The 27,273-nt window shown below is 52.5% G+C and overlaps 1 protein-coding gene across 1 annotated transcript in view; it reads left to right on the forward strand.

Annotated features, from left to right (window-relative positions):
- Window positions 1–859: 859 nt before the first annotated feature.
- LOC139043180 (serine/threonine-protein phosphatase 2A regulatory subunit B'' subunit beta-like) overlaps window positions 860–27,273 on the forward strand; it is a 55,520-nt gene continuing 29,106 nt past the window's right edge. The window contains exons 1-2 of the mRNA XM_070503472.1: window positions 860–1,499; window positions 14,908–15,091. Coding sequence (XP_070359573.1) covers window positions 1,152–1,499; window positions 14,908–15,027 — 468 coding nt within the window. The 5' untranslated portion in view covers window positions 860–1,151 and the 3' untranslated portion in view covers window positions 15,028–15,091. The remainder of the gene's footprint in view (window positions 1,500–14,907; window positions 15,092–27,273) is intronic.

The raw sequence follows: 27,273 nt of genomic DNA on the forward strand, positions 1-27,273 counted from the left end.
GGGTTCCTTTTTCTCCACAACCTCTCCAACATTTGTTAGTATTAGTTTTAGATATTTTTGTCATTCTAACGGGTGTAAGGTGATATGTTAGTGTAGTTTTGATTTGCATTTCCCTGATGATCAGCGATGATAAGCATCTGTTCCTGTGCCTATTGGCCATCAGTATATCTTCTTTGGAGAAATGTCTGTTCATGTCTCCAGCCCATTTTTTGATTGGGTTGTTTGATGTTTTGTTGTTGAGTTGCGTGGGCCCAGGCGACTCGGCCCCCACTGCAGCCTTGGTCCTTCCTGCGGGAGCGGGCGGAGGTGCCGGGTGTCCGTGTGTCCGCTGGCCGCATCCTCAGTGCACCTGCTGTCTGCTGCCCTGTTGACGTTTATGTGACTGGCTCCTACCTTATGGTGTGCGTTAGCGCTACATCCTGCGTTGTGGTTACGTTCTGCCCTGTTGGTACTTTGTGCACTGTCGTTATTTTGGACGTTCTGGTTACTTGGTACTTTGTCGTGACGTTCCACACTGTCGTTCCATATTGTTACCTTGTATGTTGTGGTACTTTCTGCCCTGTCCTGACATTCTACGTTTTGTCGTGTGGAACCGGCACCAAGACTACAGAAGCCAGAATACTCACCCCCTCACCCGATTTTTGAAGAGAAAACTTTCCGGTGTCCTCTGCAGCTTCAGTATGTTTTCTCAGCCTCTAACGAGCAGGGGAAGCTGGGGCGGGCAGACCCCTTTGTTCCCAGTGCGTTTTCAGGGAGGGAACAGCTGCTTGGCTGCATCTGGGTCCCAGGCTGGGGCCTCAGCGTAGAACCCGCTCCTCCGCGAGGAGCCTGTGGCAGGTCCCCTTTAGTCGTGGGCGGGCAGGCAGGCTTTGCTTCTGGGGAGAGCGCCACCTCCCCGCTGTGCGAGCGCTGGCAGGCGGCCCCAGATCTGCCCCAGATCGGCTGTCCTTGCTGACCTGTTTGTGCCCTGTGCGTCCACACTGAGCCACAGCCGGGGTCCCTGCAGACACCGCCCCCTGCAAGGCCTCCCGCACCCTCAGCAGCCTCGCAGAGAGCTGCTCCGTCAGGGCGCGCCAGCTGTCCCCTCCCACCTGCACAGCCGCCGGCCCGCCCGCCCGCGGGAGGGGTGGCCTGCCACCCCTCCTCCAGCCATGTGCCCTCCTCAGCCTGTGGAACGCGCGCCGCCTGGGCCGGCCCCCACAGCGCCTGGCCAGCGACGCACGGAGTGCGCTGAGCCCAGCCACCCCAACCGTCCTGCCGGGCGCAGCTGCCGCCCCGAGCCCAGCGGCCCCAGCCAGGCCCAGCCCCGAGAGCAAGAGCCAGAGCGAGGTGCCTGGCCCGGGCCCTGGCGGCCCACGCGAGCCGACATGCGGCTCCACGAGCCGTCGCTGTGCCAGGACCCCAGCCTGAGGCAGGAGCTGGCCTCACTGGCCCGCGGCTGCGACTTCGTGCTGCCCTCCCGCTTCAAGAAGAGGCTCAAGGCCTTCCAGCAGGTCCAGGTCTGCCGCATGTCACCCCCCCGGCCCACCCGGGTCCCTCCCGAGTCCCTCCCTGGTGTGGGGGGGGCGGGGGCTGCTCGCACCCACCCGTGCAGGGAGCGTGGGTCCCGCGTGAAGTCGCTGGGAGAGCTCCTAAGAGCTCGCCCGTTGCTGGAGTTTTGGCGGCAGGTGCCGCGGTGTGGCCAGGATGCAAGCCCCCAGCGCGTGGACAGGTTCTGGCTCGGGTGGGGACCTGACCCTGTGGTCCCGGTGGGAAGCCTGGCCCATGGTCACGGCCATCTCCATGATGACACGGCCCTGTGGGACGCCTGGCCTTCTCGGCCACATGGTGTTTACTGGGCTGTGGGGATCTGCACACATGGGCCGGGCAAGTGGATGGCTCGGTGCTGATAGTGAGTAGTTGGCGTGTAGACACCCTCTCCATGGTTGTGTGTGCTCGGAGGAGTAAGACCTGCTGTGTCTACACCTTGGACGTGTTACGAGTTAGTTTGAGGGACCCAGTCGTTTGGAAGCATCAGACAGCCCGTGATCCCCAGAGTCTGTCTGTGACTCGAGGGGTCTCCGTGGCATATCTTGTCCTCGCCTCAGCTCTGGGCCGGTGCTGGGGGCAGGGCCACAGGGCTTGGGGCCGGGGCTCCTGCTCCTGAACGCCTCACCTCTTGCAGTTAGACACCCGCACTTTTTCTCTAGGCCAGGACTTAACGTCCTGTTGTGGCCAAAAAAAATGACATCCAATCAGACCGGGCCATCTGGGGGAAAAAAAGACCTGCCTTCTGCTGATATTTTAATGGGAGTTTTTCTGGGATCATATCTCAGCTTTTACACAGCTTGGGAATTTTTCCTGTCTTGTGTCTTCCAACTTCTGAAGTTTTGTCTGCAGCTGGGGAAGGTGTGAGTCTGTCCCTAGATTTTAAGGAAAGTGCCTGCATTTGGAGACCCAGGAGTGGAATCTGCCCCACGCGGGTCCTGCTTTGACGATAGGAAAACAGATGTGGGGCAGTTAGGGTTTCTCCTGATGGTCCACTGGGCTGTGTGGGAGACCCGGAAATCCCTCCAGCCTCGCCCAGGATGGTCGTGCCTGGGGGCCCGGCTCCCCACAGAGCCCATGCAGGAAAGTCTGCATTGCTTTAGGGCTGCTGCTTATCAAATGAAAATCACTTTTTGGGAATCAAACTTTATGAATTCATTTCATGGGAAGTTGTTTCTTGTCACAGAAAACATGTCTCAACCTTGCTTCTCAGCCGTGACGATGTGCATTGCGTAACGTGAGTGCTCCCTGGGCTGCAGGCGGTGGACCAGTGGGTCTTTCTCATGGGGGTTGTGGGAGGAGCAGAAGGAGAGTTCTCCTGGCTCCTTTCATCCCAAGATGTTGGAGGGCGGATTCGGGACACAGCCTTGGGGGGGTCAGCCAACATCTTTGGGAGAGGCTGGGGGTAGAGGGAGAGGCTGGGGGTGGAGGGAGGGAGGTGGTGCTTCAGCCTGACGGCCACGCCACCCGCTCAGTGGGCCCCCCTGGCCCGGAGCAGAGGACCCTGGGGCACGGCTGTGCCGTCCACAGTGGAGCCATCCCTGCTCCCGCCTCCCATGTCCACCCGCCCACCCTGCCCAGGGATTCTCGGGCCTTCTGGGCGCCGAGCAGCGCCAACTCCCGGTGGTCACTGCAGGCTCTCTCAGGCCCAGGACATGCTCGGCTCACCCCGCTGGAAGGGGTCCTGAGCGTCCTGTACCCCGGGGGTCCCATCACCCACTCTCCACAAACAGGCTCAGGCACAGTTGACGGGCGCCTCTGCTCCTCCACTCTGTCACCTTGCTGTGGGCCCGGACACGCTGTCCAGCCTCCCTGCAGGGTCCTTCAGGGCACACAGACCCCGCTGAGCGTCATTCCAGACCCCAGTGTGGCCACCCCCTGGGGACAGTCCTGGACTCTGAGCTGACCTCCCCTCCCTGGGGTGACAGCGTGGCCTCCCAGCTCTGCCTGTCCCAGATGGCAAGTGGGCCACAGTCTGGGGTCCTAGTCTGGGTGGGGTCACAGTACCCTGCAGGAAGGGTCATGAATACCCCCTTTGATCCACATTCCCAGGACCCTGGCAGCTGGAAGCGGCCCCTCTGTCCACTCGGCTGTGGATGCAGGTTCCCCTCACAGGCCACTCCAGAGCCGCACACACGCCCCCTTGGGAGCCCGTCCTGTGGGGCAGGTGCAGAGCCAGGCTGACAGTGTCCAGGCCGGGGACCCCGCTCAGCCGGGCTCCCCCGTCTGTGTCAGTGTTGGGAACACAGCTCTGCTCCCTCCTGTGAACGCGGCTGGCCCAGCAGCCTCCACAGTGAGCCCGGCCCCTCCTGTGCTGGAGGGAGATCCTTCGCACGAACCCGTGTGCAGGGCCTGGCTCCCCCGTTGTTGTCTTTGGCTCCCCTGTGTTAAACTTTGACCTCTGGCTCCCATCTGTCAGCGTGGAGTGTCGTTCACGCGTTTAGTTGGCGCACCTCCTGCCAGCTGGGGTGGAGGGTCCACGGGAGCCGAGGAGAAAGCTCGCGGCCCACAGGGGCCTCCTGTTGGGTGCAGCATCTTTGGGGCCTGGGCTCACCTGGAATCCACAGGCTGTCCCCCTGAGCTCCCTGGCCCCGTCCAGGGCCCCGTCCCGGCCTTGCTGCTGCATCCGGTCTCAGACGGGGCCGCCCAGGACGCTGCTGGGCTTGGCCGCTCCGGCCCAGCGTCCCTGCCTGGCCTGCTCTCATTCTGCCACCTGTGCCCTGTCCTGGCCCGTTGGAGTCGGAGGGACCCATCTGATGTCCCAGCATGTGCCGTCTGACCCCTCTGGGACCTGACCGTCCGAGGCTGGTGTTGGGAGGTGTGACCCCAGAGACACAGCTGGACGGATTTCTGCTGGGCTCCCCCACACCCTTCTGCGGGAGAAGAGATGCCTTTGCTTTATCCCAGGGCTTGGATTTTGGTCGTGGGGGCACCGCTCCGCCCCACTGTGTGTTCTGGGAGGCCCATGGGCGAGTCTGAGGTCCCAGGAGTGGGGTCGAGTCAGGGAGCAGGCGGCTGGGGCCCTCTACAGAAGTAGCTCTCCGTGAGGCCGTGCCCCTTGATCGGGGCTGCAGGGGGCCTGCGTGGGGCGGGGCGGGTGGGAGCCCAGGCAAGAGGCTTGGGGACCCGAATGCCCCTTGGTCGGCTGGTTGTCATTTTTTAAGAGGCCTGAGCCGTACTTTAGGACTCTCCTTTCACACACACACGTGTGTGTTTTTGCCACTTTTGTTCATTCCAGTCATCTGGCCGCGTCCCCTGGAGGTCGGGGAATGCGCCCCACGGTCCCTGCAGGACCTGCTGAGACCTGTTTTGCGGCCCAGGAGGTGGCCAGCCCCCAACGGCGTCCTGTGTGTTGGAAAAGAATGTGAGAGCTGCAGCTGTGCTGGGGCCGCATCTATTTCTGTCCCGGAGATTAAACTTGTAAATCTCCCGTGTCTGCAGCAGGCTGTTTGTTTCTCGTTGTCCCGTCAGCTCCGTCATCGCTCCGGGGAGCTGGGCCCGGCCTCCCTGGGGGCTGGACCTCTGCTTTTCCCTGCAGCGTCTGCCGTGTCCGTGTGGGGCTCCTGGGGCCGGCATTGGCCAGCTCTGAGGCATGTCGTTTCCCCTGGTCGCCTGCCCTGACGCGGTCCCTGTCTCTCTCTAGTACTGTCCACACCTCCACCTCTTGTGTGCACATCAGTCCAGCCACCCCACGGCCCCTCTACCCTTTTCCGTCTTTTGAGAAGATGTTCACCCTCTGCACCCTTACGTCTTATGTGTGTCTCTTGTGAATAGACACGATTCTCTTTTTCCTTCTGATCTTCATCTTTTAACTGTGCCGTTTGTCTGTTTCCACGTGTTATGACTGTTCGTCCATCTTGGTTTATTTTCGTCCTGTCCATTCTTGCCTCCTCTTTCTCTTTTCCTCTCCTACTTTGGAGTATTCCCTTGCTCCTAGCTGACTGCTCATCCTAGAAATGGCCACTACTGGATTTTTCCAGGTGAAAAATTAATACCTTTGCCTTCCAGCTCAAAACACTCAGATGGGGGCTGGCCCAGTGGCGCAGCAGTTAAGTGAGCATGTTCTGCTTCAGCGGCCCGGGGTTCACCAGTTCGGATCCCAGGTGCAGACATGGCACCACTTGGCAAGCCATGCTGTGGTAGGCGTCCCACATATAAAGTAGAGGAAGATGGGCACGGATGTTAGCTCAGGCCCAGTCTTCCTCAGCAAAAAGAGGAGGATCGGCAGATGCTCAGGGCTAATCTTCTTCAACAAAAAAAAACAAAACTCTCAGACACTTCCATTCCATGACCCCATTCATTTTATACTGCTGTTGTTGCCTTCGGAGGGTTTTTAAAAAGAAATAAAATCGCCGCCTTATGATGATTCACACAGTCAGCGTGTTGAGATTTGCCCCCCATACGCCCCTTTCCTGCATCTCCGACCTGCGTCAGGAGCACTTGGCTTCTGCCTGACGCACGGTCCCCCGCACATCCTGGACCAGCGTCTGCTGACAGTGGCCGGCTCGCTTTTGCTTTTCTTCCGTTTTGGTCTCAAACTGTCTCCATGTTGGTTTTGTGTGGCAGACACCTCCCGGGAGGTGGCGTTTGGGCGAAAGGGCAGCCGCTCTCCTCCAGCTCTGGCCCCTGCATTTCTGTCGAGAAGCTGGCTGCAGGGCTCCTGGGTCGCTCCTTTGGAGACGGTCCCCTTTTCTGTTCCGTTCCGTCTCCTTGTGGCAGGTTCTGAGGATCTGCCGCTGTCTTGGATGTTGTCCAGTCTCGTCGTCCGGTGTGCAGTGTGGGTCGCTCCAAGGACTCCTGCTTGGGGTTCCTTGGGCCTCGGGTCTCAGGATGTGTCTCCAGCTCTGCAGCTGCAGGCTCAGCACCTGCGTCTCCTCCCTCCCGGGGCACGAGTCCCTCCCAGCTGTGCTGCTCTGCTCTCCAACCCAGAAAGCAAGTGTGTTTCCTGTTCTTCTGGACGTTTTATTTGGGGCTGTCTTAAGTCTCCTCACTCTTGCATCTTCAAGCCTCTCCCTGTCTTGATATATGAAGCGTGTCGGCTCTCATTCTCAACAACGTCAGAGTCCGGAGTCTTCGCCAGCCCAGCTGCTCCCTGCTTGCCGGCTCTCCCCCATGGTGCCTTCCTTTCATGTGTGTTTGTGCATTTTGATCATGAACGCCTCACTTTCCTTGGAACTTGGGGCGTTTTCTGAGTCCCGAGTTGAGGATGGTTCACCTCAGCACATCTTGCTGCTTCCGGGCACTGCTGATCTGTGGCAGCCTGATGTCGTCGGCTGGAGGGTTTGGGGACCAGGCACAGGATGTACATTTGGTTTGCACACTTGACTGGGAGTCTGCTGTGAGCTCTAGGGAGCTTCGCCACCACCCCTGCCCACAGCCCCTTGATGCAGCACCAGCTTTCAGGCCTATGATTGTCCTTTCCTTCCTGGGGTCAGAGGTTGGTGGGGATTTATTTCCACTTCATTCTTCTCACTGCAGGGGCAGCCCCCAGGATCCCGCTCAGGGGGCAGCCTCCGTCGAGGATGCTGGATGTTGCCTCCTGTCCCCGAGCTCTGCAACACTGTGAGGTGACGGTCACTTCACCCCCTTGAGTGCACTCCCTGAAGGCAGCGCCTGTCCAGCCTCTCCTGGCCTCGCTGGGTGCCCCTTCCCAGCGTCCGTGCCCTGAGAGTCCTTCCTCTCTTGCCAGTCCGTGAGGCACTCAGGAAGATGTTTGTCAAGTGCTCTCCCCAGCATTTCCAGCTGCCTTCCTCAGAAGGGCTGGTCCGGGTACCTGGGTCTTGACAGGGCCGCAGAAAGAGCACACATGTTAGCATTTACTTCTCCCTGAGTCGATCCTGCAAGTCCAGCACCAGAACTGGGTCATCCAGTGTTGCGCTGTGCCTCAGGGAGTGAGTTGGTGGGAGACGCTTGCTTCCCCATGAGTGTGAGAGACATGGAAGGTTCCAGGCTGGGAGAGACTCACTGTGGACAGAGGGAAACAGAGTCATGTGGCCAAGTTCTCTGAGGTAGCAGCTTTCCGAACACAGCGAAAGGTGTTTTCCTTTCAGGGGAGCTCTTTGGGATGTGCGTTCCATCACTGCATATTGCTGGGGGCCTGCTCTGTGCCAGGCACTGGAGGGTAGCTGCACCTTCTAGTTGGGATGACAGAAAAGCCTACAGAGCCTGACTGGGATGACAGTACCTGTGAAGGGGCGGCAGGTGGGGTGGGATGTGTGTTCTGTCAGGGATGACCTTGTGACCTGCGGTGATGTATTCTGTGAGGGGGCAGCAGATGGGGTGGGATGTGTGTTCTGTCAGGGATGACCTTGTGACCCGGGGTGATGGTTCCTGTGAGGGGGCAGCAGATGGGGTGGGATGTGTGTTCTGTCAGGGATGACCTTGTAACCTGGGATGATGGTTCCTGTGAGGGGGCAGCAGGTGGGGTGGGATGAGTGTTCTGTCAGGGATGACCTCGTGACCTGGGGTAACGGTTACTATGAGGGGGCGGCAGGTGGGGTGGGATGTGTGTTCTGTCAGGGATGACCTTGTGACCTGGGGTGAGGTTCCTGTGAAGGGGCGGCAGGTGGGGTGGGATGTGTGTTCTGTCAGGGATGACCTCGTGACCTGGGGTGATTGTTCCTATGAGGGGGCTGCAGGTGAGGTGGGATGTGTGGTGTGTAGGATGACCTTGTGACCTGGGGTGATGGCTCCTGTGAAGGGGCAGCAGGTAGGGTGGGATGTTTGTCCTGTCAGGGATGACCTTGTGACCTGGGGTAACGGTTACTATGAGGGGGCGGCAGGTGGGGTGGGATGTGTGGTGTGTCAGGGATGACCTTGTGACCTGGGGTGATGGTTGGTGTGAGGGGACGGCAGGTGGGAGTGGGCTCAGGCGGGGGGTGTTGTGTTGTCTATTGATGACATGCTAGTGGCAGGTGGGATCTGATCATGGTCTTAGATGAGGTAAGGCAGTGTTTGTGGGGCGCCTGGGAACAGTAGGCACAAAGGCCCTGAGGTGGGCAGTGACAGGGGCAGTCATTAGCGCCTCCACACACCCGCTGTGCCCCAGGGAGCTGTGGTGCAGTGGTTCTCAAACTCCTGACCCAGGGGACCGTCCTCCTGTACCAGCGTGTTGGTGGAAGGGACGTGTGGCACCCTCAAGGGAAGCCCTCCTGCTGGCAGCAGCCAGTGTGGCCATGCGGGGTGTCTGCAGGGCGCTGTCAAGAGCACCAAAGACCTGTGGTTGTGTCTTTGCCCCTAAGTTTGTAGCTGTCTCCCTTCCTCCCTCCCTCCATCTGCCAAATTCCCCCCAAATTCCCCCCGTCCGCATGGCTCTGACCACAGGGGCCGTCTCTCACTGCGCAGCCCATGTGGGCGTCCTCCCTCCACCATGGTCAAGCTCCCCAGGCAGTAAGCTCGCTCGTGTCCCACTCTGCTCGTCCTGTGCCGCTGTCCAGAAGGTCATGTCTCATGGAGCTATGCGTGTGTCCTCGGGGCCAGGCCTCAGGGCCCGGAGCAGAGGAAGACAGGAGCTCTGCTGTGTTCCAGGGTCAGAAGGACCCGGGCTGCCGCACGAGGCGAGGGGTTCCTGGAGATCAGCGAGCTGTGTGTCCACCCCCAGGAACAGACACACGAGCTGAGGCAGAGACAGGCCCTCGCGTGGCAGCCCTGGGCGTGGAGGCCTCATGCGTGTGTGTGCGTCTGTGTGTGTGTCTCCATCGCGACCAGCAGGCCCTTCCCCGCCAGTCCTGACTGGGAGGCCCATTTGGCTGTTGGGCCCCATCCCCTTCCTGTTCCTGCCCCTGGAGACAAGCGGACCAGCAGACGGTGGGGGATGGAGAAGGAGGAACAGGTGACTGAGCCGGTGCCATCGCTGTCGTGGGAATCTCTGCGCCATGTGCTCAGGAAGCGGGTAGAAACCGTCAGATGTGGTTCATCCCCTGCAGTGTGAATACTGCCTCCTAGAGTGCTCAGTCTTTGCAGCTTCGGAAGACACGTTGGCGCGTCTCCACCCACAGAGGTTTGGTGAACTTGCTCCTGACGCGTGGTTTCTGCCCCTTGCGAGGCCCACACAGGACCTGGGGCTCCCCGTGCCCTTGGCCCAGGCTGGCCCCTCTGCCCGGGTGGCCCATCAGCTTCTCCCTCTCGGACTGCGGCCGAGCCTGCATCACGGGGGCCCGGTGTCCATCCTCCTTGGAACTGGCCCCCCATGTCCTTCTCTATACCTCTGGCCTCTCCTGTTGTCCGAGGCCTCCCCGCCCAGCAGGGCCATGGGAGGGTCGATGGGCCACTGTACAGACCTCAGACGTTGTCCCCGTGGTGCCGGTCGTTCTGAGTTCGTGAGCACAGGGCACGTGCTCAGATGTCATAAAGTAGCTCCCAGTGCTGCCTTGGACCATCTGTTAGACCAACGAGAGAATGAAGCCGACTACAAACGTGATCTAAAAACTCCCGTGTGGTGACAGACGTCACAAAGTAAATAAAAAGACGTGGGGCCTGGGGACGGAGGACAAAACTCACAAAGCCGAAGACACGTGCCGCCCTGGGAATGGTCAGAGGAGGAACAGAAATGACGGCACAGCGTGGAGTAGAGAAGGGGCAGGGAAGATGGTGTCCTTGCCTTTTAGACAAATGAGGAGATGCTCCACCTGGTTCAGAGTATGGTGGGGGTGGAGCATGATGCCTGTGTGGTGTCTTAGTTCCCCCAGACGGCGGAACCTCAGTTTGACAGCGCCCTCTGCTGACGGGGCAGGAGGGAATGCGGTGTCGGAGATGGTGGTGGCCCCCGGAGCTCCTCCCGCAGGAGCACGTGGACGAGCCACACTCTTGCGGTGCTGAGGCCGTGCCGGCTGCCTCCCTGTGCTCCCATTCAGATTGGGGCCTTTGTAAGCTTCTTGCACTCGCTCACCTTTAAACAACGCAGGACAGGCGCCTAGCCCGTGGTGGGGACCGCCCACCTTTAGGACTGTGGTGTGTGCAGACACCAGCACCAGGGACACCAGGCCCCCAAAGCCCCCTCAGGAGGTGCTCGCATGTATCCTCACGCCTAGGACAGGAGCCACGAGCACTCGCTGCTGCTGCTGCTGCTCCACAAAGGGGCATGCTGGCCTCCCGCCCTCCCCTCACGTGTGGTGGCGGCCGGGTCACCGCGAGGTCACCAGGGCACAAAGGCCACGTTACTTCCCCAGGCAGAGCCGCCAGGACCCCAGGGCAAAGCCTTGCTCGCGGATCCCAGCCTGGATTCGCATCTGCGTAGACTGCGGATTCATGAGGAGGTCTGGTCGCCACGCGTGACTTGTGCAGATGAAGACAGACTTCCTCGTGAGTGTCCAGCGAGGTTCCAGAGCTGTCGCTTGGCAGCCCTTGGGCAGGAAATGTCCCTATGTCTCCACAGGAGGGGGGCACAGATAGTGGGCGTGAGCGACACAGGGCCTGACACCACATGTCCAGGACGCCCCAGTGAGCCCACCCCGCTGCTTTCAGGGCTTCGTGTGGTGGAGTCAGCATCACGCCGTCGCCAGCTGGAGTGTGCCTGTGGCCATCCAGGGGGAGGAGGGCACCCATGGGGACGCTCGGGCCAGCCAGGGGGGCGAGGGTGAGCCTCGTGGTGGATTGCTGTGCACTGACAGCCGCAGGAAGATTTGATTTAAGTTCTTTGTCACGTTCTGTCCATTTTGTCAAAGTCCATTTCTCAGGACCGGCCTGAGTATTAACTGTGTAACGGGTCTGGCAGAAGCCGGCTGACACGGTGACAGCAACCTCGTTTTCAGGAATCACACCTGGTCGTAGGCGAGAGGCCGAGCAGTGTGTCTGCATGGAGGCGTAGCAGCGCTGTCATCCCTCTTCCTTGTCCTTTCCCAGGTGACCAGGTGCGCGGCCTCCTAGCGCTGACCAGCAGCGAACGACGTCCCTGTGACTTAGCAGCCCAGGGGTCTGTGTCAGCCCAGCCATGGACTGGGGAGAAGGCACATGGTTGACAACGGCTCCAGAACCAGCCCAGGGGCAGCCACCCCACAGTGTAGGTGCCCTGCCCTCTGCCTGGAGCGCCAGACTCCTTGTGCCTCAGTTTTCCCACCGTGAATACAGGATGCTGGTGGCACGTCAGTCACAGATTGTCCTGAACGCGGCAGTTGAGTGAGATGGCTCATGGGAAGATGTGGTCGGTGCTCAGGAAACACCAACACCGTATTGCACAAAGGTACAAGGGCAGCGACTGTGGCCGACAGCTCAGGGCATTGGGCTCGCAATTCATTCCGCCTCGCGGGAGAGAAGAAAAGAGAAAGACGGGAAAACGGAACCACCGCCACAAGGCAAGGAAACAGGCACTCAGGGGCCTGCCCCGGGGGCACAGCAGTTAAGTTTACAGGCTCCGCTTCGGTGGCCTGGGGTTCGCGGGTTCGGATCCCAGGCGCAGACCTAGCACCGCTCGTCAAGTCACGCTGAGGCGGCCTCCTTCATATGAAGTAGTAGACGATTGGGACAGATGTTAGCTCAGTAACAGTCTTCCTCACAAAAAATTAAAAAAATGAAAAATGGCCCTCAGTCTTTGTTCCAGAAATCGAGGGGAAAAGTTATCTTCCTCAAAGCGAATCGTGGGCACCCCCAGCAGATCTGTTGAACCGAACCCTCTCCTTCCAAGGAGGCAGCTCTGGGTGTGGCTTCCCCTCCCGCCTGTCCCTGGGCCACGGTGGGTGTGGTTTTGGCTCAGTGCTGCTGTGCAGGGCTGTCACATCAGGACTCAGTGATTCTGACACTGTAACCCAATCCCCGTGGAACAGGACATCCCGGGCTGGGAGGAGGGGGATCAGCCTGTGTCCCTGGGTGCTGACTCGGGCCGAGTCTCGTGAAGGGTGGGCCCGAGGTCATCGTCCAGCCTTTGCTCTGCTCTGAGGCTTAGTCCACAGTGTGGTCCTCGTGCTTCCCACCGTCCATGGCAGATCCACCTCGCTCAGCACAGCCGGCCTGCAATAGGTGCCGGAACCTCAGGGCCGCCCTTTGCAGCCTCTCCTTTCTGATCACCGTGCCGTCCACATCTGCCTCTCGGCTCTCAGCACTGAGGTGACCCTGCGTCAAACCCCTGACTGTTTTATTTGCCCTGTTGTGATCACAGGGCTCATTGTCGTGCGTCTGCAGGCTCTCCCCATAGCCCCCCAGTACAGCAGACTCAGGACAGCAACACCTCTGGACGTGTTGCTGTCGTCTGTGGGTCACGTCAGTGGGGCAGGACAGAAAGCGTTTACAAGTGACTCCTCCTCCTAGTGCTGGAGGGAAAACAGACAGGTGACACAGGGCGTCCCGGGACATGACTGAGGGGACGCGAGGCCGTCCCGAGATGTGACTGAAGGGGACATGGGGCCATGCTGAGACGTGACTGAGGGGATGCGGGGCCACCCTGAGACATGACTGAGGGGGACATGGGCCCCTCCCGAGACGTGAGTGAGGGGGACGAGGGACCGTCCCGGGACGTGAGTGAGGGGATGCAGGGCCGTTCTGAGACGTGACTGAGGGGATGCAGGGCCGTCCCGAGACGTGACTGAGGGGGACGTGGGGCCATCCTGAGACGTGACTGAGGGGACGTGGGGGGCCATCCCAAGACATGAGTGAGGGGGACGTGGGGCCATCCCGAGACGTGACTGAGAGAACATGGGCCGTCCCTGAGATGGACTGATGGACTGAGGAGGACACTAGCCGGTCCCAGAGGCTGCAGCTGGGTGGTGAAGAGGCCCCCGTTGCAGGACGAGATGTGTAGGACACCCGCAGGTTTCAGTGGGGAGCCGTGTTGACTGTGTATCCTGGTGGCAAATTGGTAGTGCTGTTGGTGTCTGGTGTTCCAGCCCCTGGTCCCTGTGGCATGAGGCGGTGGCTGCATGAGCTGTGCTCTGTCACTCGGCCTTGGGGAGGGTGGCTGACATGTGAGTGCCCCGTGGTGCATGGAGGGGACCCCCCACCTGGACGTTCGGGCCTGCTGGCGGTGCCATTCCTCTGGGTAAGAACCACGATGTGCCCGGTCACTGGGCCGGCCCTGAACCCTCTGTGGTGTTTCCTCGGCCTGCTGTGTTGTGTGTGTGTCTCCTGCACGCTCAGGGTCTGCAGGTCCTATGTGGTCCCGTGGTGTCCCGTGTGCATTGGGTTCCCCAGACCTTGTTGAGTTGGGGACCCTCACAGTGCACTCTCCTGACCATCTGCCCACTCCCGGCCCCATCAGCCCCCGTGGCCTCAGGCATTGGGTTTTTGCTGCTCAGTCCAGTCCTTCCCCAGTAGGACGCTGGGCTGTTCCTGCCTCCTGAGACTGTGGCCTCGTGTCCCCAGCCCTAGAGAATGTAGGGTGTAGACCGGAGATGCGTCCATGGGCCAGACTGTGCCTCCCCGTCACTGCCCGTCGAGGCCGACCGGGTGCCTGGTCCTCGGCGGCCGTCTACGACCCGGCTCCCAGGAGCTGTTTCTGGCCCCAGAAGGCCTCTCCTGAGTCAGCAGGGAGATGCTGCTGAGTCCTGCTGGGCGACCGTGCCCACCGTAGTGGGAACAGCGAGCCTCATGGGCTCGGCCTCAGAGGAGATTCAGAGCCTCTCCCCCCTCGGTGCTGCAGACCCGGCCTGGGGCCAACTTTCGGCAGTCATTCCTTAACCGGGTCCACTGAACAGCTCTTTCTGCTTGGGGGCATTTTAAACAACCGTGTTTTATATACAGAGTCCCCCCTTCCGCCTGTAACGACAGCCCCACAGCAGGTCAGCTCCCTGAATCCCCGAGGGCACGTCCCGACACCACTGTGTCTTGGAAAGCATGTCAGGAGGTCAAACTTCTCCGAAGTAGTTGCTGCTGAAGGTGCTGGCTTCACTTGGGGTGGCTCAGCTGCCGTTCTGCCTTCTGGCGAGAAAGAGGCTGCAGGGCCAGATCCTTTCCCGGAGGGCCATCCCAGGTCAGGTGACAGACGTACGTCCCATTCTCCGGGAGGCACACGTGGGAACCAGCGACTGCAGGTGTGGGCCCCAAAGAGAGGCCACACCTGTCCTGGCTGTGAGCGAGCGCCATTGACGGCCCGCCTGGAGGACCCTGACCCCAGGAGGACTGCGGGGCAGGCTCCCCACAAGGACCTGTGCCAGCCTCCCTGGCAGCCTGGGCCGTCAGCTGTCACTGTTGCGGGGTCACACTGAGGCAGGGCTGGGGGAGGCTCAGCAGTGTGGATCAGTGGTATGTGACGCTCTCTTGTGGTGTGTGACCTTTCGGATGCGGGTGGCCTCATGGCTGGAGTTGGCCCCCAGGATTGTCTGGCGTTCTGTGCACATTGGGGTTCCGTGGCCCCGTGCGCTCACTTTGAGAACGGTGCCGCCCCTGTCTGTTACGGGTTCATGTGAGGACGATGTTTCCTGTTCCCAAGTCCTCACCACCTGTCTCATTTCTCAGGTCCAGACAAAGGAGGAGCCCCTGCCACCAGCCAGCAGCCAGAGCATCCCCACCTTCTACTTCCCCCCGAGGCCGTCCGCAGGGGACAGTGAACGTCGATGCCGTCATCGCCAAGATTGAGCGGACCTTCGCCCAGTTTCCGCACGAGAGAGCCACCATGGAGGACATGGGCAAGGTGGCCAAGGTGGGTGCCCTGCGTGCTGCCTCTGGGCAGCACCACGTTCACGGGTTGGTGCTTGTGTTCTGTTTTCAGGATCTGAAACACAGTGGAGACTCTGTATTAACGGTTGTGCCAAATATTGAAGACAGACATGCCTGTGCGTTGTTGCCCTCCCAGATGGAGCAGCGTTCACCTTTGCATTTTTTAAGCAACTGATCCCCTGAGGTCCAGCCTGGCCCTTCCTCTGCGCCCTCCTGCCCCCTGTCTCTCCCTGTGTAGGGTGGGTGCTAGTGGACCCACAGTCCATGCGCAGCAACATGTCGATTTTGAACTTAGCCTAACACATGATCCCCCGTGCATTGTCTCACCATTTGGTTTTGAAATTCGGTGGCATGTCTCCAGGCCATCCATGTTGACATGTGTAGACACATGTAGACGAGCACAATCGTGGTTTCCCACATCGCCTCAGCCGCGTGGGAAGGCTCCCGTGTAGCCGGCGGCTGGCACGGCCCCTCCTGGGTGCTGGCGTTGACGCGTCCCGCTCCCCCATGGATCGGGCTGCCTTGGGCTGTGCTCCTGAGCTCCGCCTTCAGGCCGCATTGGGGTGCTTGTGCTTCCCCTTTGCCCCTGTGCTTCCGGGGTGCTTTCTCTCTCTTTCTTCATCCCCACCCTCCCCTCTGGAATGTCTCTTCCTATTCTGGATGCTGACCCTCCGTCCATGTGTGTTGTGAGCAGGTTCTGTTCCACCTGCTGAATGGTTCACGTGCTTCCTTTTGCTTGCAGTTTTTAGGGCTTGTCCTCTTTTCTTGTTGGAACTGCTTTATTGAGATATAACTCTCGGACCACAGTTCACCCATTTAAAACGTACAACTCAGCACAATGCAGTGTATGCCCGGAGTTGTGCAGCCATCATCGTAGTCAACTGGAGGACATTTTTGTCACCCCCTAAAAGAAACCCTGTACCCTTTAGCTGTCATCCCCCCTCCCCCACCCCCAACTAATCCACTTCCTGTCTCTGTAGGTTCGAGTATCCTGGACATCTTATGTAAACAGATCCATACCATGTGTGGCTTTTTGTGTCTGCCTTCTTTCCCTCAGCACACAGCCAGACCCGGGCGACACTGGGGGCTCGGCTCCAGGCCCCCACAACAAAGTGAATGTCACCATAAAGCAAGTCACACGAATTGTTTGGTTTCCGAGTGCAGATAAAAGTTAGGTTTATGCTATGCTGTAGTCTAAGTGGGTGATAGCATTATGACTAAAGAAAAGTGCATACCCTAATTAAAAAATACCATATTGCTAAAAAATGCTAACCAGCACCTGAGCCTTCAGCAAGTCATCTTCTCTTTGCTGGTGGAGCATCTGGTGAAAAACGCAATAAAGCAAAGCGCGGTAAAGCGAGGAGCAATAAAGGAAGTGCTTTATTGCAAAATAAAGCAAAAATACAAGTGAGCCTGTGTTTTCAAGGTTCGTCTGTATTGGGGCGTGTGTCAGTGGCACGTCCTTTCAGCGTCCCGTTGTGCATTTATCCATTCATCAACTGATGGACGTCTGGGTTGGCCCACCTTTGGGCTGTGGTGCACAGGGCTGCTGGAACACGCGTGTGCGAGTCTTGGTGTGCAGGTGTAGGGTTCTCTCAGATATACACACCTAGGAGTGGAATTGCTGGGACACATGGCGACACCATGTTTAACGCTTTGAGGAGCCACAAGACCATTTCCCAAAGCAGCTGCCCCATTTTGCATTCCCACCGGCAGCGTAGGAGGGTTCCGATCTCTCACACCCTCGCCAGCACTTGTGTCTTGCTGATTGTAGACAGCGTGTCCTAGGGGGCACGAAGTGTCTCCTGGTGGTTTTGACTCGCATTTCCCTGAAGACTGTCATGTTGAGCAGCTTTTCATCTGCTTATTGGCTATTTGTGCATCTTCTTTGTAGAAATGTTTGTTTAGATCCTGTGCCCGTTCTTTAACTGGATTGTCACTTTATTGTCCAATTGTAAGAGTTCTTCATATATTCTAGATTCAAGTCCCTTATCCAATACTTGGTGTGCATTTTTTCCCATTCTCTGAGTTGTTTTTTTTTTTTAATTATATGTACTCAGCACCTGAAAAACTGAGAATTGACCTGAGTCTTTTTTAACCTTTTCTTTTTTGCTGAGGAAGACTGGACCTGAGCTAACATCTGTGCCAGTCTTCCTCTATTTTGGATGTGGGCTGCTGCAACAGCATGGCTTGTTGAGCGGTGTGTAAGTCTGTGCCCAGGATCTGAACCCACCAACACTGGGCCACTGAAGCAGAGTGTGCAAACTTAACTACTGTACCACCAGGCTGACCCCTTTTTTCAGTTTTTGATAGTCTTCCATGATGCCAAAAAGTTTTTGTTTGTTTGATAAAGTTCACTTTATCTGTTTTTTCATTTGTTGCCCGTACTTTTGCCGTCATATCCAAGAAATCATTGCCAGATGCAAGGTCATGAAGATTTGCTTTTGTTTTTTCCTGAGAGTTTCTAGTTTCGGCCTTTACGTCTAGGTCTTTGATCCATTTTGAGTTAATTTTTGAATATAGTGATGCAGCGGTCAAACTCCATTTTTTACGTCTGGAAATCCAGTTGTCTCAGCACCAAGGCTGAAGAGACCATTCTTTCCCCGTCCAGCGGCCCTGGCCCCCTTGTTGAAAATCAGTTCCCCATAAATATGAGGGTTTAGTACTGGATTCTGATTCTAGCCCTTGACCTGTCCTTGTGTCTTTATGCCAGTTCCACCCTGTCTTGATTACTGCTGCTTTGTAGTCGGTTTTGAAATGGGACGTGTGAGTCCCTTCTCAAGCTTGTTTTGGCTCTCCGTGGACCCTTGCAACTCCTTATGGATTTTAGGGTCAGCTTGTCAGTTTCTGCAGAGACGCCAGCTGGGGTTCTGCTGGGCTCGCGTTGACTCTGTAGATCGGTGTGGGGAGTATGGCCGTCTTACTACTGTCTTCTCATCCGTGTACATAGGACGTCTTCCACTCATTTAGGTCTTAGTTTCTTTCGAAGATGTTTTGTAGTTTTCAAGTATAAGTTTTGCACATCTTCTGTTAAATTTGTTCTGAAGCATTTTATTCTTTTTGATGCTATTATAACTGGAATGCTTCTCTGAATTTTATTTTCAGCTTGTTCATTGCAAGTGTATAAAAATGCAATTAATTCCTGTGTACTGATCTTGTATCCTGCAGTCCTCTGAACTCATTTATTCGTTCTAATAGTGTTTTAGCGTATTCCTTAGGATTTTGTGTGTACATGATCATGTTACCTGCGGCTAGAAATAGTTTCGCTTCTTCCTTCCCGGTGTGGATCTGTTATTTCCTCGTCGCGCCCGACTGCTCTGGGAAGAACCTGTAGCGTGGTGTGGTGTTGATGTCCGAGAGTGGAGGTTCTTGATCCTGCCCTTGGGAAAAGCATCCAGTCCTTCACCGCTAAGCATGCTGTGAGCGTGGGTTTTCACAGATACCCTTTATCGGGTTGGGGACCTTCCTTTCCATTCCTGGTTTGGTCAGCGTTTTTATCAAGAAAAGATGTTAGCTTGGTCGGATGCTTTTCCTGTGTCTGTTGAGAGGCCCGTGTGGTTTGGTTCTTTATTCTATGGATGAGGTGCATTACGTGAGTTGGTTTTTCCAATGTTAAACCAACCTTGCGTTCTGGAGCAAATCCCACTTGGCCATCGTGTGTGGTCCTTTTTCTGCGTGGCTGGATTTCACTGGCTGGTATTCTGTGGATGGTTTTTGTGTCCGTATCCAGAAGAGATACTGGCTGGCAGTTTTCCTGTGATTCCTGTGTCTGGTTTTGGTATTAGGGTAACACTGGTCCAAGAGGAAGATCGGAAGTGTCCCCTTCTCTTCTGTTAGAGATCGCCTTTTTAAAGTATGTTTTTAAATTTTGTTTTATAAGTATGTAAAAACGTACATGGTTCCAAGGTCAAAACTCACAAACCAGATATATTCCCATAAGTCCAGAGTCTACCCCTGTCTGTTCAACTCTGCTCTCTTCCTCCCCCATAAGTAACAGTTTTCATAAATTTGGCTTATCCTTTATTTTTTAATATGAGCAAATACCTACAAATATACATCTGTGTATGTACACACATATTTAATTTCTTCCCTTTCTTGGATGAGAAGTAGCACGCTGTTCTATGCTTGGGTGTGTTCTCTCTGAACATTATGGGTGGCGATCACTCCCCATTGGCGAGGTGGCCCTCGCTTTGCATGTTCGTGTGGGAGCATGAAAGTGACCCCACGAGCTGAAACCTGTGTAGCTTTTCTACTTCTTTGGCGGCTTTCTCCGGGCACGGTTGCTGGGCGAGAAGCAGTGGGTGTCTGCTGTGGACAGTTTGGTGAGTTCCAGTGGGCCTGTCAAGCCGTCAGCACAGTCAGCATGATGAGCGTCTCCACTGGCCCCTAAACTCTGCTTCATTCTCATCCCTCCCGCCCCCAGCCCCAGGCTCCCTGTGGTCACTATTGATTAGGGATTTCTAGAATTGTACATAAACTAAATCATACTGCAGATACTTTCATTCTTTTTATGGTGGTAAAATTCACATAAAGTTCCACCAGCATTTTAACCATTTTAAGATGTACAATTCAGGGGCCTTTATTTCATAGACAGTGTTGCACAACCATTACCACTGTCTGGTTCCCGAACATTCACATCCCCCTACAAGGGAATCCCGGGTTCTGTAGCAGTCACTCCCCATTCCCCACGCCCAGCCCCTGGCAACCATGAGTCCCCTTTCTGTCTGTGGATTGGCCTGTTGTGTTTCAAAAAGATCTGGGCAAAAGTTTTGATACAAATGAAAATAAAACCAAACCCACCTTCCCTAAGCGTCATTTTTTAAGAACAGCCAGAGAAGTGTGATGGTTTGGTGCCTAAGCTTCCTTTCCTGCTGAAATTCTCATCCAGCCTGGCACCAACCTGAAGGAAATCACCTCACTCCTCATGCTCATCGCCCTTCCCTCTTGGGACCTGGGACCTTCCTCCCAGGACCTTGGGGTTAGGGGCTAATAATGGAAGTGAAGTCACTTAGAAAACACAGAAAAGCAACTTTAGGAGATATGTCACTTCAGGTAATCTAATCCCATCCATCAAACAAAATCTGCAAGTGTTTGGTGGTGAGGATGTGGTCTATTTTCCAGAAATCACAGACAGCTTATATTGCTTCCTGTGAAAACTTTTTCACCTCCTGTACAAGCTCCCATCCAACCCAAGTACGTTTCTTAAGTAGTCTCAACAGAAAAACTAACCTGAGAATGATTTAACGGGACTTTCAATTCTAAAAGATCCAGTGTCAAACGCTTTATGATCAACTTCCTTTGGCACCGCAGAGCCCACGGCCTCAGCACGCTCTCCCGGCTGCATCCTCTCTCTCATTGCCTTCTTCACAGCAGCGAGGCGACCCCCATCTGCGATCCCAGCATCATCATGTTTTGGTTCACTCGCTATACCCGAGACAACTTTTTCCTACAAAGAGAAATTATGACATTTACTAAAGCAACTCATTACCATCTTATAAGAAAAATGAATAAAGCATGCCTAAAATATTTCACACATCCATCTTATGCTTATCAAGTTCCTAGTATGTGCTAAACATGCTGGGGGTCAAAGGTAAAGGACAAAGTTCCTGCCCTCAAGGAGTTAGTTGTGGTTGTCGTTTAATGTAAACAAAGATAGGACCCTTCAACATGTCTAAAAACTGATGGAAAAGAGAGAACAAGGCTAAGTGATGGGATGAGAGGTCAATGACTAAGAGATCTGGGGGAATGGTTCCAAAGTACAGATAAAAGATTAGTTTGATTTTAACTGTTCAGTAGTCTTAACGGTGGCCTATAAAATAATGTAGGAGAGAAACACTGGTGGTAAGGGGCAGAATTACAAGGCTCCGACATAATGCTGTCTTGACACAGCCGTTATCTGCGTCACTGATGGTGTTATGTCCCCAGGACTAAACACCCGATAAGAAATCGCACGGCAGGTCCAAATGTCCCAGCATCCTTCCTGTTTAACAGACTTGAAATTCATTCAATCAATCTCGTCACTGTCCTCAGGGCCTTTGTCATTAGTAAGACATTACTAACGTCTTACTAAGACATTACTTCATTAGTAAAATAAGGAGACTTCATTAGTAAAACAATCCTACAATAATCCTTTAATACTCTAACATCTTAAACTCCTAAGACAGAATTCAAAACAGAGTTTTTATTTGGATTACACAGCATAATAAAGTACCAGTTTAGAAACCTGATTTTACAACCAGAGGCATTTTTCTAAAATCTAAAAGAAAAAGTGGCAGGGCTCCAAGCTGGCTTGAGAAGTAGCAATTCTGAACCAAAAGCTTGGAGTTAAAATATTTTGGGAAAAAAATTAGTACTAATAGATAAGAATGGAATCTATCATGTCAACAAAGCCAATTTTACAGAGAAAATAGGAAATTTTACATGATAAAATTTGGGAAGAAGAGAGAGAGTCTAAGAGTCATTGTTCCTCTTTTCTACTTAAAAAGTTCTTTCATTTTGAAATATATCACGCACAAGAGTATAGAAAGCAGAGATGGCATAACCTGTGGGTTAAGAACATGGGTTCTGGAATGAGAAACCCAGCTCCACCCTGGGCACGTGCTCGAGTCTTCCTGGCCTCAGATTCCCCACCCGGGGATAACGGCACCCACCTCACAGGACTGTTGTGAGGATTAACTGAGTCAATGTGTGTGAGGGCCTGGGAAGCATAGTTGGCACATTATATAAATTATGTACTACTGCTATTATTACTGCAAAACAATGTATAGGTACAGTTTAAAGAATAAAACACACTGGTACATACCGTTACTTAGCAACTCAGAAGCTCTCAGGAGGACCAAATCCAATCTCAGCCCCACCTCCCCCGCCAGAAATAACCATCCTGAATTTTGTGTTGACCTTTCCTCACTCTTTCAAGACAATCAGGACATTGTAATAGATGACACGTTTTGTGAAATGAAAAACCTGAAGCTAAATGTTTCTAAAGCTTAAATTCATTAAAGTAAAAGTCTATATTAGAAATCCACAAATTTACCTGAAACACATCTTTGCTCGTATTGCTGGCTTTCTCCCATCCACACTCCTCAAGTATGGTCAGATTGTTGAATTTCTGGCGTAGATCCTGTATCTGTTAATAAATGAAGCACAAGTTTATCAGATTAATGCTAACCATATTAAATTTACAAATTAATGCATAAAAGCTTCAAACAAATTGACAACGACTTGGACTGGTGACATAAAATTAGACTGTCATTGTCAATTTTGTATTCAAATGAATTCTTATGGTAAAATTGTTCATTGTTATTTTATGTTAAAAATCTACATAAAGGATGTCATATGTGAATAACTCCCAAACTATTTTGATGACTAAAATGGTAGGAGAGATATCCTAAATTATACAGTGTGAACACAATCTCTCCGTTTTTTTTTTGTTTTTTTGTTTTTTTTTTACAGTTTATTTATCCCTTCTCCTACTGAGGAGCATATCCATTGCTTCCAAGTCTTGGCAATTATGAACAATGCTGCTATAAACATCTGTGCACATGTTTGTCTGGACACAGGTTTTCAGCTCATTTGGGCAAACACCAAGGAGCGTGACTGCAGCATCGTATGGTAAGACTCTGTTTAGTTTTGTAAGAAACTGCCAAACTGTCTTCCAAAGTGGCTGCACCATTTTGCACCCCCACCAGCTATGAATGAGTGCTCCTGTTGCTCCACATCCTCACCAACATCCGGTGCTGTCAGCGGTTTGGATCTTTGCCATTCTAATAAGTGTGTACTAGTGTCTCATTTTACTTTTAACTGGCAATTCTCTAAGGGCATATGATGTTGAGCATCTTATCTTTTCATACACTTACTTGCCATCCATCTGTCTTCTTTGATCAAGTGTCTGTCTGTTCAGTTCTTTTGTCCATTTTTAAATCAGGTTGCTTGTTTTATCATTGTTGAGTTTTAAGAGTTCTTTGTATATTTTAGAAAACAGTCCTTTATCAGATAGGTCTTTTGCAAAAGTTTCCCCTAGTCTGTAGCTTGCCTTCTCTTTCTCTTGACATAATCTCATTTTATTTTCATTTTTATTGTTTTGGTGAGGAAGATCGGCCCTAACATCTGTTACCAATCCTCTTCTTTTTTCGCTTGAGGAAGACTGGCCCTGAGCTAACATCTGTGCCAGTCTTCCTCTATTTTGTACGTGGGTCACCACCACAACATGGCTTGATGAGTGGTGTAGGTCCATGCCTGGGATCAGAACCCGCAAACCCTGGGGCAATGAAGTGGAGTGTGCCAAATTTAACCACTATACCACTGGGCTGACCCTGGCACAATCTCATTTTAAAGGATTCAAATAATATACATACTAGCAGGATGGGAATGTATGATCCCATCCTTCTGGTATTTCCAATCTCCTCAAAGTGGTAACCACTGTCAACAGTTGGGTAAATATGCTTTGAGTCTCCGTTTATACAAATAGGTACTCTATTTGCATTTATACAAATAGGTACTCTATTTGCATTTATACAAATAGGTACTCTCAATCTCCCTTTCTCAAAAAAATTTAAATGTCAAAAAGACTCAGGATTACACTTATGACCAATTGATTTTCAACAAAAGTGCCAATGCAATTCAGTGAGGAAAAGATAGTTTTTTCCAACAAACAGGACTGAGAAAAGTGGATATCTGCAAGAAAAAATATGAATTTGGGCTCTTTCCTACACCATACACAAAAATGAACTCCAGAGCCAGCCCTGATAACCTAGTGGTCAAAGTTCAGTATGCTGTGCTTTGACAGCCCAAGTTCAGTTCCTGGGTGTGGAACCACATGACTTGTCTAGCAGTAGCCATGCTGTGGTGGCAGCTCACACAGAAGAACTAGTAGGACTTACAACTAGAATACACAATTATGTACCAGGGCTTTGGGGAGGAAAAAAAAGAGAGGAAGACTGGCAACAGATTTGCTCAGGGCAAATCTTTCCTAGCAAAAAATAATTAATCACAACTTAATTTTTTTAAAAAATGAACTCCAATTGTTCACAGACCTAAGTGAAAGAGATAAAGCTTTTAGAAGTAAACATAAGATAAAATCTTTGTGACCTATGGTTAGGCAAAAAGAGTTCTTGGAAATAATGCCAAAATCACAACATTAAAAAAATTGATAAACTGAACTTCATCAAAATTAAAAACAGCTGTGTTCCAAAAGATACCATTAAGAAAATTAAAGAACAAGCCACAAACTGGGAGGAAATATTTGCAAATATTTCTGATAAAGGACTTGTATCCAGAATATACAAAGAACACTTACAACTCAATAATAAAAAGACAGACCCAATTAAAAATGGGCAAAAAGATTTGAATAGATATTTCACCGAAGACGACATACAAATGTCTAATAATAAGCACATGAAAAGATGCTGATCATCATTACTCATTAGGGAAATGCAAATCAAATCTACAATATGACAGTTCACACCCCACAGGATGGCCGATACTAAGAGAGACAGGAGCAAGCACTGGTGAGGATGCGGAGCAACAGGAGCTCTCACACACTGCTGGCGGGCACGTGAAAGGGTGTAATCAATTTGGAAAGCAGTTTGGCAGTTTCTTAAATAGTTAAACAGAAATTTACCACATGATCCAGCCATATCTACCCAAGTGAAAGAAAACATGCCCACATGAAGATTTGTAAGTGAATATTCATAGATTATTCGTAATCGTCAAATAGTGGAAATGTCCATCAACTGGACGATACAGACTGATGTCTCCATGAACCGCTACTCAGCCATGAAAGGAACAAAGTACAGGCATGTGCTGCAACATGGAGGAACCCCAGAGACACCACGCCGAGGGAAAGAAGCCACATACAAAAGACCACATATTGGGTGATTCTTAGAATGAAACGTTCAGAAAAAGCAAATCTACAGAGACAGTAAGGAGACTCGTGGTTGCTTGGGACTGGGAGTGGCAATGGGAACTGACTGAAAACAGGCAAGAGGCATCTTTCTGTGGTGAGGAAAACGTTCTAAGTTTGGATTGCAGCGACGGTTGCACAACTCTGTAAATTTACTAAACATCATTGACTTTTACACTTAGAATGGGCAGATTTTATCATATGTAGATTGTTTATCCTCAGTATAGCTCTTTAAAATAAATAAAAGCCCCAGGAGCCAACTTGAAGAGGCTCCCACTGGCCAAAACTGGGAAATGAGCATCACTAAAGATAATGACTGTAAAAGATGCCAACACAAATACTTTTAAATCCATAAAATAATTATGATACTAAGAAAGACAAAATTAATTGGTCACCATTGAAGGATGCTAGTGAACCAACTCATTATTATGTCAACTGGTCATAAAGTGACTCCATAAACACTATTCACTTCTGCGCCATATAATTACCAGAATATTGTGTTTCTTCACATTTTTCTCTAGACTTCATCATTGCTTTGCTTTTTGTTTGCTTAGTTTTTTAATGTATCTATCATCAATTTGCCTCTAAAGTCTGCACAGTATGTATAAATTCCCTCTTAATACAACTAGAAAAGCAAACCACTCGGGTATTCTGTTCCGTTCAGCCTCAGAGACAGTATCTCGCCGAGCCCCAGCCTCCTGCTCCAGTCTGAACAGCTGCTTCCTAAGCCTGCTGCTCACCCTCTTTACTCACCTCAGCCACAATTCCCTTAGACTTTTTGGGGATCTGTCCCAGCTCCTTCCCCTTTCTTGGCTTACTCCCTCATTTTTGTGAGGGCCGTTCTCAGTTTCCTGAGAAAGGGTGCCTGGGAGGTAAAATTTCAGACTGTGTGTGTCTGAAACATGCCTTTCCACCCTCAAGCGTGACTGGCTGGGTATACAACACCAGGCTGAGTGTTATTTTCCCCGAGAAGTTCGAGGGCCTTGTTCTCCCAGCTTTCGATGTCGCTGTTGAGAAATCTAGGGATATTCTGATTTTTGACCTTTTGTATGAAACTTGTTTTTGCTCTCTGGAAGTTTCTAGATGTTTCTCCTCATCCCAAGAGTTGTACAATTATATTTCATTGTGCATTGGTGTGTGTCTACACTGACATACAGTGCTAGGCACTCAATGGGCTCCTTCAATCTGGAATTCAGGTCCTCCAGTTCCAGGAAAATGTCAAACTATTTCATTGATCATTTCCTCTCCACTATTTTTTCTGTTCTCTTTTTCTGGAATCCCTGTTATTTGGATATTATACTTCCTAGACTGGTCCCCTTAATATTCTTATCTAGTCTCTCCTCTTTTATCTCTCTCTTTTTGCTCTAATTTATGGGAGATCTCAGCTTCATATTCCATCTTTCTAGTGAATCTTACATTTCTGCTCATATAGTTTTTAACTTCAAAGAGCTCTTGTTGTCGTTCTCTGAATGTTCTTTTTTGCATAGCTGTTCTCATTTGGCAGAAAAAATGCCTGGTCTCTTTGAGCATATTAACACTTGCTTTTAAAGTTCTTTCTCCTGGATCAGCCCATGGCCTCATCCAGACAGCTTCCTTCCTGTGCTGCTGCGGCCCCTTCTTCCAGGTTTCGGGCTGTCTGCAAATGTCTCATGGTTCTTGGCCACTGGTTCTTGAATTAGTATTTTATATGCTTATTTCTAAAATAAGCTCAAAAAGCTAGAAATTGTCATCTCCCTACCTTCACTGATTTTCCTAGTAACGGCCTCTATCAGCGCTTTCTACACCAGATTGGTATGAGGGCTATGTCTGACTCTGATAAAACTATAAACTCCTCTGGGGTAGAGAATGTGCCTATTTGTCAGCTCCTCATACAACGCCTGACACACAGCAGGGACAATAACTGCTCGATGGACCCAGCTACTGAAGACTCGTCCTCATTTTCGCACACATGGAATCATCACAGACTAGGCAACAGCTGAATAGAATCTCAATTTCCAACCCATATAGAAATTACCCTGACAGTATGCAGGAGGAGGGGACAGCAGCCATAAAATTTAGACAGTGCTTTACAGTTTGTAAAGGGGCTAATATCTCCTTTAATATTACAGATACCTAAGCAGCCTCTACTACTCCCATTTTACTACTGTTACCTCACTTCCAAAAACATGCGACTCGAAAGTTAAGCCATTCCAAATCCTGGCCACATACCTGAAGGCTGGCCATGTTCCAGAACCCATCCAGGTCTGCACAGGTGGTATCCTTTT

This window comes from Equus asinus, unplaced genomic scaffold, assembly GCF_041296235.1.
Source record: "Equus asinus isolate D_3611 breed Donkey unplaced genomic scaffold, EquAss-T2T_v2 contig_193, whole genome shotgun sequence".
Classification (NCBI taxonomy): Eukaryota; Metazoa; Chordata; class Mammalia; order Perissodactyla; family Equidae; genus Equus; species Equus asinus.